Raw genomic sequence first — 18401 nt, 5'->3', positions numbered from 1 at the left:
CAAAAATGGGTGGAGGTCTGCATTATAGTTTAGCATTTATCTAGTTTTGATTTGATTCCGACTTTATTATGACTTTATTATTAAAACTGTAAGACTTATTAGTCATACCTTACCTTACTTACCTTACTACTCATACCAGTTTTACTGTATCACATATTTTCTAAAATATATAAATTATATTCAAAATATATTCATACTACTTTTTTTGTTATGATACTGTTATTATCTCAACTTTTTACCATAATATAACAATTTCATTCATGACTAACATGAAGGTTTTTTTTAAAAAAAATGGCAATTATGGTCTACATGGACTGGAGGGTGTTCTGTATTTCTGTCCTTTGTTATTAATATTCATTTTAATGTATATTCATTATCAAGGATATTTCATTTCCTGAGTCTTTTTTTGTGTGAAAAGAACTCTCATTGAGTGAGCCGCTGCCTTTCTTTGTGACATTTAAATCACAGCAGATGCTTTGTAGTGCCTTTGAGCCAAGTGTGATTTTTTTTTTTTTTTTTTTTACCACCGCCTAAGTATCGCATGGCCCATAATGGAAGCATCTAGTGTGATTTAACCTCGCCAACAAGAAGCATTGGTGCTAAAAGCCCAGCTGATGTACCAGAAAATATTACCCTAGGACACCCGCCCCCCCCTCCCAAAAAAGCCAACAAACAAAAAAAAAAGCGGAATCGCACACGGGAGGGATGACAAACATCATTATCTTCCATCATTCCGTGCACTATGCGCTGGAGAACAGGCGATTTGATTGAATAGCAGGAGGCTCACCGCTGGGTCGGAGTCGTTGGCCGTCACCGTGGTTACAACAGTCCCCTTGATGGCGTTTGGAGCGACCACGCCGCGGTAGACCGGCTGGCTGAAGACCGGAGCAAAGTCATTGACGTCCTGCAGAGTAATGAACAAAATGTGCGCCTGTCAACCGTGGAACTTTTATTCATGGAAGATGAGTGGAAAAAAAAAAAAAAAAAACTCACAGTGACGGTGACGGTAACAGATGCCAGGCCTGGAGGCATGATGCCGTCGGCGTCCAGGGCCTCCACCGTGAACACGTACGTGGAATTGGAAGCGGTCAAGGATTCGAAGTCTAGAACTTTCCGCACAGACAACTCTCCCGTGATTGGGTCGATGCTGAAAAGTCGAAGGAGCTCCTTACTGTCCGTCCTGATGCGGTAGGTGAGGTTGGAGCCAAGATCAGCATCGATGGCCTAAAAAGAAATAATAAATCCATGACAGAATGGGGCTGCACGGTGGACGAGTGGTTAGCGCACAGGCCTTACAGCTAGGAACCCCGGGTTCAATTCCACCCTGGGGCATCTCTGTGTGGAGTTTGCATGTTCTCCCCGTGCATGCATGGGCTTTCTCCGGGTACTCCGGTTTCCTCACACATTCCAAAAACATGCTAGGTTAATTAGTGACTCAATAGGGTAATTAACTCCAATTAACTCCATAGTTAATTGCCGATACCGTAGGTATGAATGTGAGTGTGAATGGTTGTTTATGGTTGTTGTCTATATGTGCCCTGTGATTGGCTGGCGACCAGTCCAGGGTGGACCCCGCCTCTCGCCCGAAGACAGCTGGGATAGGCTCCAGCACCCCCACGACTCTTGTGATGATAAGCAGTAGAAAATTAATGAACATAATACGGCTGCACGGTGGTCGAGTGGTTAGCGCACAGGCCTCACAGCTAGGAACCCCGGGTTCAATTCCACCCTGGGGCATCTCTGTGTGGAGTTTGCATGTTCTCCCTGTGCATGCGTGGGTTTTCTCCCGGTACTCCGGTTTCCTCCCACATTCCAAAAACATGCTAGGTTAATTGGCGACTCCACAGGTTAATTAACTCCAATTAACTCCATAGTTAATTGGCGATACCATAGGTATGAATGCGAGTGTGAATGGTTGTTTGTCTATATGTGCCCTGTGATTGGCTGGCCACCAGTCCAGGGTGTACCCCGCCTCTCGCCCGAAGACAGCTGGGATAGGCTCCAGCAACCCCCGCGACTCTAGTGAGGATAAGCGGAAGAAAATGAATGAATGAATATAATACGGCTGCACGGTGTTCGAGTGGTTAGCGCACAGGCCTCACAGCTAGGAACCCGGGGTTCAATTCCACCCTCGGCCATCTCTGTGTGGAGTTTGCATATCCTCCCCGTGCGTGGGTTTTTTTTCTCCGGGTTTTCCTCCCATATTCAAAAAACATGCTAGGTTAATTGGTGACTCAATAGGTTTATTAACTCTAATTAACTCCATAGTTAATTGCCGATACCATAGGTATGAATGTGAGTGTGAATGGTTGTTTGTCTATATGTGCCCTGTGATACGTCTCAAATTTACTCGGCCTATCAAAGGTAGAACAGTGGAAAAATCAATCACCGTAAAACCTTGGTTAGCGTATTTCTTGGTTTGCGTACAATACACGTATTAATGCATTCGCCGGAGCTACAGATCAAAGTCTTATGCATCTCTTGCGTGTGAATTTCAGATTTGTAAGCAATGTATTTCTGTCCCAGCAGGGGGCAACGGTTCTATTTTCCTCCGATGGGCTCCAACAGCTTGAGAAGTTGCAGAATTGAGGGAAACGCCGACAGAGGGAAACGGTGACGAATCCAGCAGAGACAAAAATACAGGCAGCTTAGTTTTCCTGACATATAAACACGAATACACATATTTATATTTTACACACGTCTGGAAATCGATGATTATTTTGTGTTATGTTCTAAATCTGTGAATAAATGTAGTTATTTTTTTTCTGTGTTGTTTTTGTTGTTTCATAAAAGTAAACAATTGTTTGGATGTTTGAGGTGTTCGAAAAAACAAAAAATATGGATGTGAGTGTGAATGGTTGTCTGTCTATATGTGCCCTGTGATTGGCTGGCCACCAGTCCAGGGTGTACCACGCCTCTCGCCCCAAAACAGCTGGGATAGGCTCCAGCACCCCCCCCCCGACCATCGTGAGGATAAGCCGTAGAAAATTAATGAATAAATGTAACATTTACAGGGCTTCTTGGTTGCACAGTGGTAGTGTGGTTAGCGCGCAGGCCCCAACAGCTAGTAGACCCTAGTCGATTCCACCCTCAGCCATCTCTATGTGGAGTTTGCATGTTCTCCCCGTGCATGCGTGGGTTTTCTCCGGGTATTCCGTTTTTTTCCCACATTCCAAAAACATGCTAGGTTAATTAGCGACTCCAAATTGTCCATAGGTATGAATGTGAGTGTGAATGGTTGTTTGTCTATATGTGCCCTGTGATTGGCTGGCTGGCCACCAGTCCAGGGTATACCCCGCCTCTCGTCCGGAAGACAGCTGGGATAGGCTCCAGCACCCCCGAAACTCCTGTGAGGATAAGCGGTAGAAAATGAATGAATGAATTTCCGGGTTGCACGGTGTTCGAGCGGTTTGCGAGCATGCCTCACAGCTAGGAAACCGGAGTTCGATTCCACCCTCGGCCATCTCTGTGTGGAGTTTACATGTTCTCCCCGTGCATGCGTGGGCTTTATTCTGGGTACTCCGGTTTCCTCCCACATTCCAAAAACATGCTAGGTTAATTAGCGACTCCAAATTGTCCATAGGTATGAATGTGAGTGTGAATGGTTGTTTGTCTATATGTGCCCTGTGATTGGCTGGCTGGCCACCAGTCCAGGGTGTACCCTGCCTCTCGTTCCGAAGACAGCTGGGATAGGCTCCAGCACCCCCGAAACTCTCGTGAGGATAAGCGGTAGGAAATGAATGAATTTCCGGGCTGCACGCTGGTTGAGCGGTTTGCAGATCAATTTCCATTGTGTTGATGTAATACTGATACAAACTGACAAAATGGTGTCTTCATAGTAATAATAACAAGACAATAGTATTTAAGAGTTAAATCACCTTAAGCTGTAGTAGTACTATATCTTTGGGGCTGTTCTCTGCTAGGTTGATGTTGTACGTTTGCTGGCTAAACACAGGACTGTTGTCATCCACATCCAGGACCGTCACCGATAGAGTCAGTCTGGACCGCCGAGGGTCCACGGCGCCGTCCCAGGCCTCCACGATCAGAAAGTAGTGACCCTTCATCTTTGGTGTGGAGGGAAAAAAAAATACAACTTGTAACTATGACTGTGTTGGAAAGTACTGAGTATGTGGGAATGTACCTCTCTGTCCAGTGGGACCGTGGTTCTGATGGCTCCGGTGGCGTTGATGGAGAAAAGGCGCTGATGGTTGACTAGTCGATAATGAACCTGACCGCTGGCGCCAAGATCGGGATCGGTGGCCTGGAACACATCAGGGATAAATGAAGGTGAACGCCAAACGCCGCCATATGAGGGAGCAAAAATGGCGTCAAGTGTGTATTTATTCTATGATTCGTAATATGGGGCTTGCACGGTGAATGTGTGGTTAGCACGCAGACCTCACAGCTAGTAGACCCGAGTTCGATTCCACCCTCGGGCATCTCTGTGTGGAGTTTGCATGTGCTTCCCGTGCATGTGTGGGTTTTCTTCGGGTACTCCGGTTTTATTCCCACATTCCAAAAACATGCTAGGTTAATTAGCGACTCCAAATTGTCCAATTTTGCAGAATTCGTCCGAAAACAGCTGGGATAGGCTCCAGCACCCCCGCAACCCTCATGAGGATAAGCGGTAGAAAATGAATGAATGAATAATTGTATGGTCAGGCTGCACGGTGGTCGAGTGGTTAGTGTGCAGGCCTCACAGCTAGGAGACCCGAGTTCAATTCCACCCTCGGCCATCTCTGTGTGGAGTTTGCATGTTCTCCCTGTGCATGTGTGGGTTTTCTCCGGGTACTCCGGTTTTATTCCCACATTGCAAAAACATGCTAGGTTAATTGGTGACACCATCGGTTAATTAACTCCAATTAACTCCATAGTTAATTAACTCCATAGTTAATTGGCGATACCATAGGTATGAATGTGAGTGTGAATGGTTGTTTGTCTATATGTGCCCTGTGATTGGCTGGCTGGCCACCAGTCCAGGGTGTACCCCGCCTCTCGCCCGAAGACAGCTGGGATAGGCTCCAGCACACCCCACGACCCTCGTGAGGATAAACGGTAGAAAATTAATAAATGAATAGTTTGACCTGGGGCTGTATGGTGCACGAGTGGCAAGCGCACAGCCACGCAGCTAGGAGACCCGAGTTTGATTACGCATCTCTTTGGAGTTTGCATGTTCTCCCCAGTTTTCTCCGGGTACTCTGGTTTCCTCCCGCATTCCAAAAACATGCTAGGCTAATTAACGACTCCAAATTGTCCATAGGTATGAATGTGAGTGTGAATGGTTGTTTGTCTATATGTGCCCTGTGATTGGCTGGCTGGCCACCAGTCCAGGGTGTACCCCGCCTCTTACCTGAAGACAGCTGGGATAGGCTCCAGCACCCCTGCACGACCCTTGTTAGGATAAGCGATAGAAAATGAATGAATGAATATTGACCATTAAGTTATGAAAATATGAATGAATTTATTAATTGTCATTTATTCAATTTCATCACTAATAATAAAGAAATAATTTGTTAAATTGAACCTTGACTCATTAAAATATGAAGTGATTCATGGAATGCCTATGTACTCATTCATTTAAATGTGTAAAAAAAAACTGATTCAGTTATGCATGAATATATAAAAAATATGAAGACACACAAACCGAATAATTAAAATTTGATGATGCCACAAGGTGAACCCTCACATGGAACCAAAGCAACATGGCTGCAGGAGAGTTGGGTGCTTTTTCCTTCCCTTCCACGTGTGACAATTGAATCCCCGTCTTATTAACGTTTTGAAGTTTGAACAATTGCCCAGCGGTAATAAAGCGTGTTTGATTCCTACGAAGTCATCATTAGAACAAGAGAAAGAAAACCATTTTTTTGCTTTTTCTGTAACAAGAGACGATTAGAAACGGGTGTCATTTTATTCCCTTCAATCCTGTCCTTTTTGTTACTGATTGAAGTAGCGTCACATATTACAACCACATCTAATAGGATTCTACAAATATGGAAGAATATTAAAAGTGGGATTTAACTTTGACTTTGCAGTGTTTGAACCTTTTTTGCTTGGATTCATATTAAAAAAAAAATTTTCATTGGGGCTGCACGGTGGACAAGTGGTTAGCGCGCAGACCTCACAGCTAGGAGACCCAGGTTCAATTCCACCCTAGGCCATCTCTGTGTGGAGTTTTCATGTTCTCCCCGTGCATGCGTGGGTTTTCTCCGGGTACTCCGGTTTCCTCCCACATTCCAAAAACATGCTAGGTTAACTGGTGACTCCATAGGTTAATTAACTCCAATTAACTCCGTAGTTAATTGGCGATACCATAGATATGAATGTGAGTGTGAGCCCAAGATATGTTATATACTATATAAATAAAACAGGGGCTGCACGGTGGTCGTGTGGTTAGCTATTATGACATGATAACAAAAACGGCTCCAGTGGTTAGCACACAGACCTCACAGCTAGGAGACCCAGGTTCAATTCCACCCTAGGCCATCTATGTGTGGAGTTTTCATGTTCTCCCCGTGCATGCGTGGGTTTTCTCCGGGTACTCCGGTTTCCTCCCACATTCCAAAAACATGCAAAGTTAACTGGTGACTCCATAGGTTAATTAACTCCAATTAATTCCGTAGTTAATTGGCGATACCATAGGTATGAATACGAGTGTGAGCCCAAGATATGTTATATAGTATATAAATAAAACAGGGGCTGCACGGTGGTCGTGTGGTTAGCTATTATGACATGATAACAAAAACGGCTCCAGTGGTTAGCACACAGACCTCACAGCTAGGAGACCCAGGTTCAATTCCACCCTAGGCTATCTCTGTGTGGAGTTTGCATGTTCTCCCCGTGCATGCGTGGGTTTTCTCCGGGTACTCCGGTTTCCTCCCACATTCCAAAAACATGCTAGGTTAATTAGCGACTCCAAATTGTCCATAGGTATGAATGTGAGTGTGAATGGTTGTTTGTCTATATGTGCCCTGTGATTGGCCGCCTCTCGCCCGAAGACAGCTGGGATAGGCTCCAGCACCCCCTGCGACCCTTGTGAGGACAAAGTGGTAGAAAATGAATGAATGAAAGAATTAGTGGTTGTTTAAAAATATTTCAGTGAATGGAAAATTGAATAAATGGAACATTTTTGAATTTATTTCGCATTTTAATGAGCAAAATGTTTCATTTAAAGCATTATTATGAGTGAGTGAGTGAACAATTTATGATTTCCCACTTCACAGAGTGGATATTTTTTATTTTTATTGTGTTTATTATATTGTGTTTCTTTATGCATGAAGCAAATTTGCAGAATTTTTTTAATTATTTGGTTTGTGGGCCTTCACATTTTTATATAATCATGCATAACTGAATCCGTTTTTTTTTTTTTGACTGAATGGTCAATATAATAATATATTGTCATTTAAAAATATTTGAGTAAATGGAAAATGGAAAAAATTGAATTTTTTAAAATTTATTTCACATTTTAATGAGCAAAATGTTTAATTTAAAACATTATTATGAGTGAGTGAGTGAACTATTTATGATTTCCCACTCCACCAAGTGGATGTTTATTCATTTTTATTGTGTTTATTATATTGTGTTTCTTTATGCATGAAGCAACTTTGCAGAAGTTTTTTTTTTTATTATTCGGTTTGTGTGCCTTCACATTTTATATATTCATGCGTAACTGAATCCGTTTTCTTTTTTTTGGGGGACTGAATGGTCAATATAATAAATATATTGTCGTTTAAAAATATTTGAGTAAATGGAAAATGGAAAAAATTGAATTTTTTAAAATTTATTTCACATTTTAATGAGCAAAATGTTTAATTTAAAACATTATTATGAGTGAGTGAGTGAACAATTTATGATTTCCCACTCCACCGAGTGGATGTTTATTCATTTTTATTGTGTTTATTATATTGTGTTTCTTTATGCATGAAGCAACTTTGCAGAATTTTTTTAATTTAAATTTTTTTTTTATTTTTTATTATTCGGTGTTTGTGTGCCTTCACATTTTTAGATAATCATGCGTAACTGAATCCGTTTTCTTTTTTTGTTTTGGACTGAATGGTCAATATAATAAATATATTGTCATTTAAAAATATTTGAGTGAATGGAAAATTGAATAAATGGAAAATTTTTGAATTTATTTCACATTTTAATGAGCAAAATGTTTAATTTAAAGCAATATTATGAGTGAGTGAGTGAACAATTTATGATTTCCCACTCCACCGAGTGGATGTTTATTCATTTTTATTGTGTTTATTATATTGTGTTTCTTTATGCATGAAGCAACTTTGCAGAAGTGGAAACTTTCCCAGATAAATCCAGCAAAGTGTAATATTTGCTAATGTGATATACGGACAGTTATCTTTCCCTGTTAAGAATTTATAAAGGGACAGATGTCCAATCTGTTATATGGAAGCATTGCTATCCATAAAGCTTACGTGCCTGCAGGGCGGCATTAAACCCTTTTAAAGATCTCGCCCCGCTATGCCGCCTCCCCCGGCGTAATTACATCGTCAGACAGTTAAAAGGCCACAAACAACAAAAGGATTAATGTCTCTGTTGTCAAAGTTGTTGACGAAAAAAACGCCGGTTGTCAAAGCGGCGACAGCCTCCAAAGTAAACGGAGTAGGAGCCCTTTTTACCAGAAAGCCCCGCGTTAGTTTGCTAAATAAAACATTTGTGCGATGACGGCGCTAAACAAATGGGCGCACGCAGCCAGGTGTTGCGACAGCGCGGGAGTGCTTTACTACTTTGCATGCAGACGAGCTCAGCGAGCGAACGGCGTTGCACTCGTACATTTTTACTATTCAGTGTATAAATCAGCGGGCAGACCACTTTAGAGGAATAACTCAAACGTCTTAATCAAGCACGGATGCGGTGAAGTGGCGGTAAGCAATTACGCCGCAGGGAGTAAACCATCCAGCGTTGGGGGGGGGGCGACTAGCGGCCATTTTTTATCACGTCTAATAAGTGCCGCAGGTCATGTGGATAATTGATTTTTTTAAGTTTCGCTTCATTTTCTATCATTCATTCATTTTCTACCACTTTTTCCTCACAAGGGTCGCAGGGGGTGCTGGAGCCTATCCCAGCTGTGTTTGGGGCGAGAGGCGGGGTACACTCTGGACTGGTGTCCAGCCAATCACAGGGCACATATAGACAAACAACCATTCACACTTACTGAGTCTTATGAGCTTGCATAGTAGTTGGTTAATATTCTGCATCATACATTGGTAGTGTATTGTCTGGTTGATGTGGCACAATACTTTTACAGTAGTACTGTAGCTATATATGCAGTATATGTTTTTACATTCCAGCAGCCATTTTTATTCTTTCATTCATTCGTTTTCATGAGTGTCACAGGGGTGCTGGAGCCTACCCCAGCTGTCTTGGGGCAAGAGGCGGGGTAGACCCTGGACTGGTGGCCAGCCAATCACAGGGCACATATAGACAAACAACCATTCACACTCACATTCACTACTTACTGAGTCTTTTGAGCTTGCATAGTAGTAGGTTAATATTCTGCATCATACATTGGTAGTGTATTGTCTGGTTGATGTGGCACAATACTCTTACTGTAGTACTGTAGCTATATATGCCGTATATGTGTATGCATTTTTATTCATTCATTCATTAATTTTCATGAGTGTCACGGGGATGCTGGAGCCTATTCCAGCTGTTTTCGGGCAGGGGTCACCAATACAGTGCCCGTGGGCACCAGGGTGACCACAGAGACTACGGCTGTGTTTGAAACCGCATACTTATTGAGTATTGAGTATACTTACTCCTTGAGTATGCAGTGTGTCTAAATTGGCAGTATGCGATTTTTGAGTATGCGAGACTACTGCATTCGCCAAAAATGTTGAGTATGTATCATCAGCTTACTACTCACATTGAAATTACCCAGGATGCACCGCGAAAAAAACAAACAAAAAATGTTAGCTGAACACTGAGCAGCAGGATGGACCAAACGGCGTATATATTGCCAGTTGGTTCGCTTCTTGTTTTCAAAGTAAAAGCAGTGATTTATCACTATGGTTTTTTTTTTTTAGAGAAAAGTAAAACGGTGTTTTATTTTGTGAAAATAACCTGAAATGCGTTGCTCACTTCGGCTAGCTTAAATTTTGCAGAATTCGTCCGAACAAATTTGTAAACGGTTGGTATTTGGACAAATAAATGGCACACTCTGGATCTAAACGGCCATTTATTTTGATTTAAAAAAAAAATCTCAATAAAGTTGATGTGTAAAGGAGTGTGGATAATATGGGCATGGAAGTATGTAGTAGTTAGTATGAGGTTTCGAACACAGCCAAAGTTTTTTTTTTTTTGCCAGTTGGTTCGCTTCTTGTTTTCAAAGTAAAAGCAGTGATTTATCACTATGTTTTTTCCCGTATGAGAACAGTAAGGGGGTGTTTTATTTTGTGAAAATAACCTGAAATGCGTTGCTCACTTCGGCTAGCTTAAATTTTGCAGAATTCTTCCGAACGAAATTGTAAACGGTTAGTATTTGGACAAATAAATGGCACACTCTGGATAAAAACAACCACTTTTTCGCCTGATTTAAAAAAAAAAATCTCAATAAAGTTGATGTATAAAGGAGTGTGGATAGTATGGGCATGGAAGTATGTAGTAGTTAGTATGAGGTTTCGAACACACCCAGAGTTTTTTTTTTTTTTTTTTGGAAGGTGTGTGTTCCAATGCTTCTTGTGTAAAACCATACTATATCATATATATATCATATCAACAGTAAAATATGGTGGTGGTAGTGTGATGGTCCTGGACTATTCTGCTGCTTCAGTACCTGGAAGACTCTGCTGTCTACTAAAAGACCCTAAAGATGAATGTGCGGCAAACCGTTTGTGACTTCAACCTGAAATTAATTTCTGCAGGAGGACAATGATCCAAAACACACCAGCAAGTCCACCTCTAATGGCTGAAGAAAAACAAAATAAAAACATTGAAGTGGCCTAGTCCTGACCTGAATGCTATTGAGATGTTGTGGCATGACCTTAAAAAAGGCGTTAGATGATGAAAAACCCTTTAACACACTCGTATATTTGTGTGTATACACACACACACACACACACACACACACACACATGCATATGTATTTATATTAGAGCTGTCAAAGTTCACGCATTAATGATGCATTTCCTTTAATCAAATTCAAAAACTGTAGTAATAATAGTAATAGTAGAATTATATCAGTGGTGTAGACCGAGCCTTTTTATATCCCCCCCCCCCCCCCATCCTTCTCTGTCTTCAAGCAGCAGCATCAGCACACCGAGGTCAGGTCCATTCATTCGCCTCAAAGCATGTTTAATAACTAGAGGTGCCGACCCCGGTTTGGAACCAGTTCGGGTTTGCTGCTTTGGGAATTCACGCCGTCTCTTTAAGTACGGATAATATCCCAGGATATGGAAGTTGAGGACAACAATAATACCGTAGGTACTGCATATGAGTGGGTTCCGTGCCAACTATCTGTCATGATCATGTAATAGTAATGGTTTTATTTCATTTGAACATGCATCAGATTACAATTGAATGCATCACATAATCAGTTCACAGTTCCACATGTCCAAAAGGAGTAGGAAGAAGCAAAGTTTATTAAATCCTACCCCTCCATCTGGTACTTTTACAATTAGTAACTGTTGCATTTGTTCACTTCCTTCTTATTTTTAAATTAAATTAAATTAAATTAAATTAAATTAAATTAAATTAAATTAAATTAATGTATATTAATATTAATTTAATATATTAATATAGATGAACTATATCAGCAAGTTGAAGTATTTGTGATTTTAGAAATAAGGAGTTAGTATGTTCTCTGTAGGCGGCATTATGAATTATCCTTACTGGCCTTTTTTTACAGTACATTTAGCCAGTGAAGATTGCTTTTATAGTAAGCTTTTATTATAGCTTTTAAGTATTTGTGATTTTAGAAATAAGGAGTTCTAAAATCACAAATACTTGGTGATATAGTTAATCATGTTGCTTTGATTGAGCGAATGATCAACATCCACGACGTTGACGTCTCAAATTCTGAGCAAACACACACAGACTTCTGATTATCATTGGTGCCTAATTATAAATTCAACACGGCTAAAAGACGAGTTGTGTTCATGAACTCTGCCGGAAAAAGTAGCAGCCCAATTTAATTAAACACGAATAACGGCGAAATCATAACGTCGATGTGTCTAAGCGGTGACCTTTTTTTCGAGATGCCGCATACATGACTTGCGTGCAATATAACAGACTCTACGTGCACGCCGTCGTCGTGCTAATTCTTACCTTGACGTGCCCAACGTACGCCTCATCCTGCTCTTCGGTGACAGTGAGGTTGACCGGCAACGAGGCATCAAACAGCGGGTCGTTGTCATTAACATCTGTCACCACAATGTGCACCGTGGCGGTGGAGGTCTAAACACACACAAGCAGACACAGATGTGACGGTGCTATTACGGTCTTGTCAAAGAGCATAAACCCCCTTTTTTTTTGCAAATTTGGAGAGAAATTAAATACCCAGGTCGGCAGTGTTTTGTCGAAAGACCCATTTTGATTACTAATTACTGCCACTTAGACCCTAGCGGCCCATTCATTCCCTTTTGTGCCTCTCTGACAGATGCTCACATTAAAATGAACTGCTTTCACGCCACAACGGTGTGCGTCTCTTTTGTCATGAAAAATGTAAAAAAAAAAAATTGAGGTGCATGATAGGGAAGATAATGTGCTTTTCAAAAGGGTTCAAGACAGCTCAGACAAAGATGGGCTTTGGACAAAAGTAATTCTCAATAAAACAAAAAAAAATAAATAAGTAAAATAAATAAAAAAATACTAAATAAAAATAAAATAATAAAAATCAGTCAACCACATTACAATGATAATATAAGCTATATTATTTTTAGTTTTTTCATTATTATTATTATGACTTCATTCATTCATTCATTTTCTGCGGGGGGTGCTGGAGCCTATCCCAGCTGACTTCGACTGACACCCTGGACTGGTGGCCAGCCAATCACAGGGCACATATAGACAAACAACCATTCACACTCACATTCATACCACTTACTGAGTCTTTTGAGCTCGCATAGTAGTTGGTTAATATTCTGCATCATACATTGGTAGTGTATTGTCTGGTTGATGTGGCACAATACTCTTACTGTAGTACTGTAGCTATATATGCAGTATATGTATTTACATTCCAGCAGCCATTTTTATTCAGTCATTCATTCATTTTCATGAGTGTCATGGGGTTGCTGGAGCCTATCCCAGCTGGTGGCCAGCCAATCACAGGGCACATATAGACAAACAACCATTCACACTCACATTCATACCTATGGACAATTTGGAGTCGCTAATTAACCTAGCATGTTTTTGGAATTGGAATCGTCGATTGTGAGTAATGTGACTATAGGGATGTTATTTCATGTGTAGAGGACTCTAATAATGTACAAAAAACATTTAGAAGAGGTTTTCTATACTCTTAACTACAAAAATATTTGATTTATAAATAAGGAATTCTAATTCACAGGTGAAGGTGGCACGGCAGTCGAGTGGTTAGCGCGCAGACCTCACAGCTAGGAGACCAGAATTCAATTGGGTTTAATTGGGTTCAATTCCACCCTCGGCCATCTCTGTGTGAATGGTTGTTTGTCTATATGTGCCCTGTGATTGGCTGGCCACCAGTCCAGGGTGTACCCTGCCTCTTGCCCGAAGACAGCTGGGATAGGCTCCAGCACCCCCGCAACCCTTGTGAGGATAAGTGGTAGAAAATAAATGAATGAATAATTACTTTGAAAACTGTGATTGTGCATAGTTTTTACTCTAAATTCTAAAGTCTAACTCACGCTGTCATCTTACAAAGAACACTAAACTCATCACTCACCAACTTAACTCTCAAAAAGTATACCCAAGAAATATACAAAAATGTACCAATGAGTTAAAAAAAAAAAAAACCACACATGTCTGTGTGGAGTTTGCATGTTCTCCCCGTGCATGCGTGGGTTTTCTCCGGGTACTCCGGTTTCCTCCCACATTCCAAAAACATGCTAGGTTAATTAGCGACTCCAAATTATCCATAGGTATGAATGTGAGTGTGAATGGTTGTTTGTCTATATGTGCCCTGTGATTGGCTGGCGATCCGCCTCTTGTCTGAAGTCAGCTCGGATAGGCTCCAGCACCCCCCGCGACCCTCGTGAGGAAAAAGCGGTAGAAAATGAATGAATGAATATTTAATGGCCTGTGGGGGATGGGTGGCATTGGGTGATTGGACGGGATTTTATCGCATCAGCATCGCTCTGAACGGCCTTAGGTTGCTTGCTTCACACACTAGTACGGAATAGGCCATTGTGAGAGTGTCTGCAAAGTGCGTAATTGGCTATTTGGCCAGTGAATCCATCATGCTGACACTGGTTCCACAGGTCGGCAGCAAGCCACTGCTGACCTGCCGTGGGCATGACATGCACCATCCAGTGGACTGTGTTGTAGCGGACCACAGCTTGGATAAATCATGCCTCGCTGCTGTAATTACTCACTAGCATACGCCACATGTAGTGAAGGCTTGCAGTAGGTCTTTCTCTGCATGGGTGACTGATGATAACTCATCAAATTAACCTGTGGTTCTTCTCACCACTCTCAGGTCAAAAAGCCCAAAGCCAATCATTGACATTCAACAGAGAGCATGCACTAACTATTGGGCTCAGGAATACAGAAAATACATTACAGTAATCCCTTCTTTATCACGTTATCTACACCAGGATCACAGGGGTGCTGGAGCCTATCCCAGCTATCTTTGGACGAGCGGGGTACACCCTGGACTGGTGGCCAGCCAGCCAATCACAGGGCACATATAGACAAACAACCATTCACACTCACATTCATACCTATGGACAATTTGGAGTCGCTAATTAACCTAGCATGTTTTTAGAATGTGGGAAAACCCACGCATGCACGGGGAGAACATGCAAACGCCACACAGACGTGTGTGGTTTTTTTTAACTCATTGGTACATTTTTGTATATTTCTCGGGTATACTTTTCGAGGGTTAAGTTGCTGTGTGATGAGTTTAGTGTTCTTTGTAAGATGACAGCGTGAGTTAGACTTTAGAATTTAGAGTAAAAACTATGCACAATCACAGTTTTCAAAGTAATTATTCATTCATTTATGTTCTACCACTTATCCTCACAAGGGTTGCGGGGGTGCTGGAGCCTATCCCAGCTGTCTTTGGGTGAGAGGCGGGGTACACCCTGGACTGGTGGCCAGCCAGCCAATCACAGGGCACATATAGACAAACAACCATTCACACTCACATTCATACCTATGGACAATTTGGAGTCGCTAATTAACCTAGCATGTTTTTGGAATGTGGGAGGAAACCGGAGTACCCGGAGAAAACCCATGCATGCACGGGGAGAACATGCAAACTCCACATAGACATGTGTGTTTTTTTTTTTAACTCATTGGTACATTTTTGTATATTTCTCGGGTATACTTTTTGAGGGTTAAGTTGGTGTGTGATGAGTTTAGTGTTTTTTGTAAGGGGAGAACATGCAAACTCCACACAGAGATGGCCGAGAGTGGAATTGAACCATGGTCTCCTAGCTGTGAGGTCTGCGTGCTAACCACTCGACCGCCGTGCCGCCCGCCATTAAATATCATTCATATTTTTATTTAAAAAAAACTATAACATGTCAGCAAACGGACAAATAGTTAAACTACTTCCAGCTTCCCTTGTACTTGAACGCCTCCTGAATAACACAATAATTGTCAAAGCCAAGAAAGCAAATTGACTGCAACATTTTCTCCCTGAGTGAATTGAACGCCACCCATGTGTGGAAACAGTCATTAAGAGACAAGGTGGATTTCTGACGAGATGAGAGGAATAATAGCCAAAAAGAATAACAATGCAAATGTTCCAGTTAATGACTTGATTCAATTCAGCGCGGAGTTGACAGGTGATTGCTCTACAAAAGCCAATACAAGACGAGGTCTTGATTAAATGTAAAGAAAAACATGAACTCCATATCACTATTATATATATATATTATATATATACAACATTGGTTCTGTTGCTGCTGTGTGTTTATTCTTGAGAATAAATAAATGTCCATGTGGACAAAAATATGTCATCTGATCCTATCTATCATGGTCACTCCCAATGAGAACCTCAGCATCCACATCTCTACTACCTCCGGCTAACATGTAATGTCCCTATGATGTACTCATTTGTGATCCTATCCATCATGGTCACTCCCAATCAGAACCTCAGCGTCCTCATCTCTGCTACCTCCAGCTAACATGTAATGTTCCTCTGATGTACTCGTTTCTGATCCTATCCATCATGGTCACTCCCAATGAGAACTTCAGCATCCTCATCTCTGCTACCTCCAGCTACCATGTAATGTCAATAAATAAATGTCCATGTGGGAAAAAATATGTCATTTTCTTTCCCCAATTTCTCATTAATAAAGCTTAACAATTAAGCTGTTATATACTATGTAGTAATCGCTTAATTGGTTCCGGAACCGACAATGATAAATTAATTATCACTCCTACAGTCACCTTATATATTACGTAATATAGTATACTATAGACTCACATGTTAGTACTTCTCATCAATGTAATGTAATAGGTATTATTAATAGGTATTATTATTGTATCCATGTTATTGTGGCACGGCGGTCGAGTGGTTAGCGCGCAGACCTCACAGCTTGGAGACCACCCTCGGCCATCTCTGTGTGGAGTTTGCATGTTCTCCCCGTGCATGCATGTTTTCTCCGGGTACTCCGGTTTCCTCCCACATTCCAAAAACATGCTAGGTTAATTGGTGACTCCAAAGGTGAATTAACTCCAATTAACTCCATAGTTAATTGGCGATACCATAGGTATGAATGTGAGTGTGAGCCAAAAATATGTTATATATTATATAAATAAAACATGGGCTGCACGGCGGTCATGTGGTTAGCTATTATGACATGATAACAAAAACGGCTTGAGTGGTTAGCACGCAGAACTCACAGCTAGGAGACCAGGGTTCAATTCCACCCTCGGCCATCTCTGTGTGGATTTTGCATGTTCTCCCTGTGCATGCGTGGGTTTTCTCCGGGTACTCCGGTTTCCTCCCACATTCCAAAAACATGCTAGGTTAATTGGTGACTCCAAAGGTTAATTAACTCCAATTAACTCCATAGTTAATTGGTGATACCATATGTATGAATGTGAGTGTGAGTCAAAGATATGTTATATATTATATAAATAAAACATGGGCCAAATTGTCCATAGGTATGAATGTGAGTGTGAATGGTTGTTTGTCTATATGTGCCCTGTGATTGGATGGCCACCAGTCCAGGGTGTACCCCGCCTCTCGCCTGAAGACTCAATGATTCAAACTAAATTTCAAGACCAGATGAAGGAAAAAATGGGAATACGGAGTTATTCCAACAAGTGAAAAAAAAACTGGAGGAAGTCGGTATCACGTGATGTTGGTGTTTACGCTTTACTGGGCATGCCCCATTGACTATTCTGGTTAATTATAGCGGCGCATGTAGACACGCCATTGGAATATTCCTTTCCATGTATACCATTGCTTTCGGAAAGGTCATTGGGAAAGATTCCATTCGGAAAGAGAAAAACTCCTCTTGTAAACGTGGTTACTGCTTCCATTATTTTTCTTTTGTCATAAAGCCACAGCTGTTGTTGTTCTTACCCCATCTGGCCGCTCATCTGAGGCTGTGACAACCAGGGTATAATAGTCCTGAGTCTCTCTGTCCAGAGGTTTATCCAGAACCAAATACCCAGAACTGGAAAAAAAATAGCACACACACACACACACACACACACACACACACACACACACACACACACACACACAAACCCTGTTAATCCTTTGGGGCATAAGTAAAAATAGCACAAAAGAAAAGTTGCTATAGATTACATTGGGGGTAAATTGAAGCGGTCTTTATATTGTGATTCTATCGTTATATGATCTCAGGGAAGAAGTACAAAAATGAAATGAAATGAAATGAAATTAAATTTAAAAAATGTAAATTATTTTTTTTAATTAAATTATATTAAGAAAGCAGGAAGTGAACAAATGTAACAGTTACTGATTGTAAAAGTACGATATATATATATCACTATATTGACACTTACTATGGTACCCATTATGTCATTGGATGCTCATATCACCTTGTACTTCGGTACGTGACAAAAATTAAACTATTAAATTAAAAAAAAAGTAAATTATTTTTTTTAATTAAATTATATTAGGAAAGCAGGAAGTGAACAAATGTAACAGTTACTGATTGCAAAAGTACCATATATATATATATATATATATATATATATATATATATATATATATATATATATATATATATATATATATATATATATATATATATATATATATATAT

The 18401-nt window shown here is 40.9% G+C and overlaps 1 protein-coding gene across 1 annotated transcript in view; it reads right to left on the bottom strand.

Moving 5' to 3' along the window:
* Positions 1-18401, bottom strand: part of LOC131109833 (protocadherin-15-like) — a 192350-nt gene that overhangs the window by 71507 nt on the left and 102442 nt on the right. Inside the window, exons 22-27 of the mRNA XM_058062221.1 lie at positions 17693-17786; positions 12280-12408; positions 4142-4261; positions 3879-4064; positions 994-1224; positions 788-904 (exon numbers count right to left, since the gene is read on the bottom strand). Coding sequence (XP_057918204.1) covers positions 788-904; positions 994-1224; positions 3879-4064; positions 4142-4261; positions 12280-12408; positions 17693-17786 — 877 coding nt within the window. The remainder of the gene's footprint in view (positions 1-787; positions 905-993; positions 1225-3878; positions 4065-4141; positions 4262-12279; positions 12409-17692; positions 17787-18401) is intronic.

Source organism: Doryrhamphus excisus, chromosome 22, assembly GCF_030265055.1.
Source record: "Doryrhamphus excisus isolate RoL2022-K1 chromosome 22, RoL_Dexc_1.0, whole genome shotgun sequence".
NCBI lineage: Eukaryota > Metazoa > Chordata > Actinopteri > Syngnathiformes > Syngnathidae > Doryrhamphus > Doryrhamphus excisus.
This window is presented reverse-complemented; position numbering and strand designations above follow the sequence as displayed.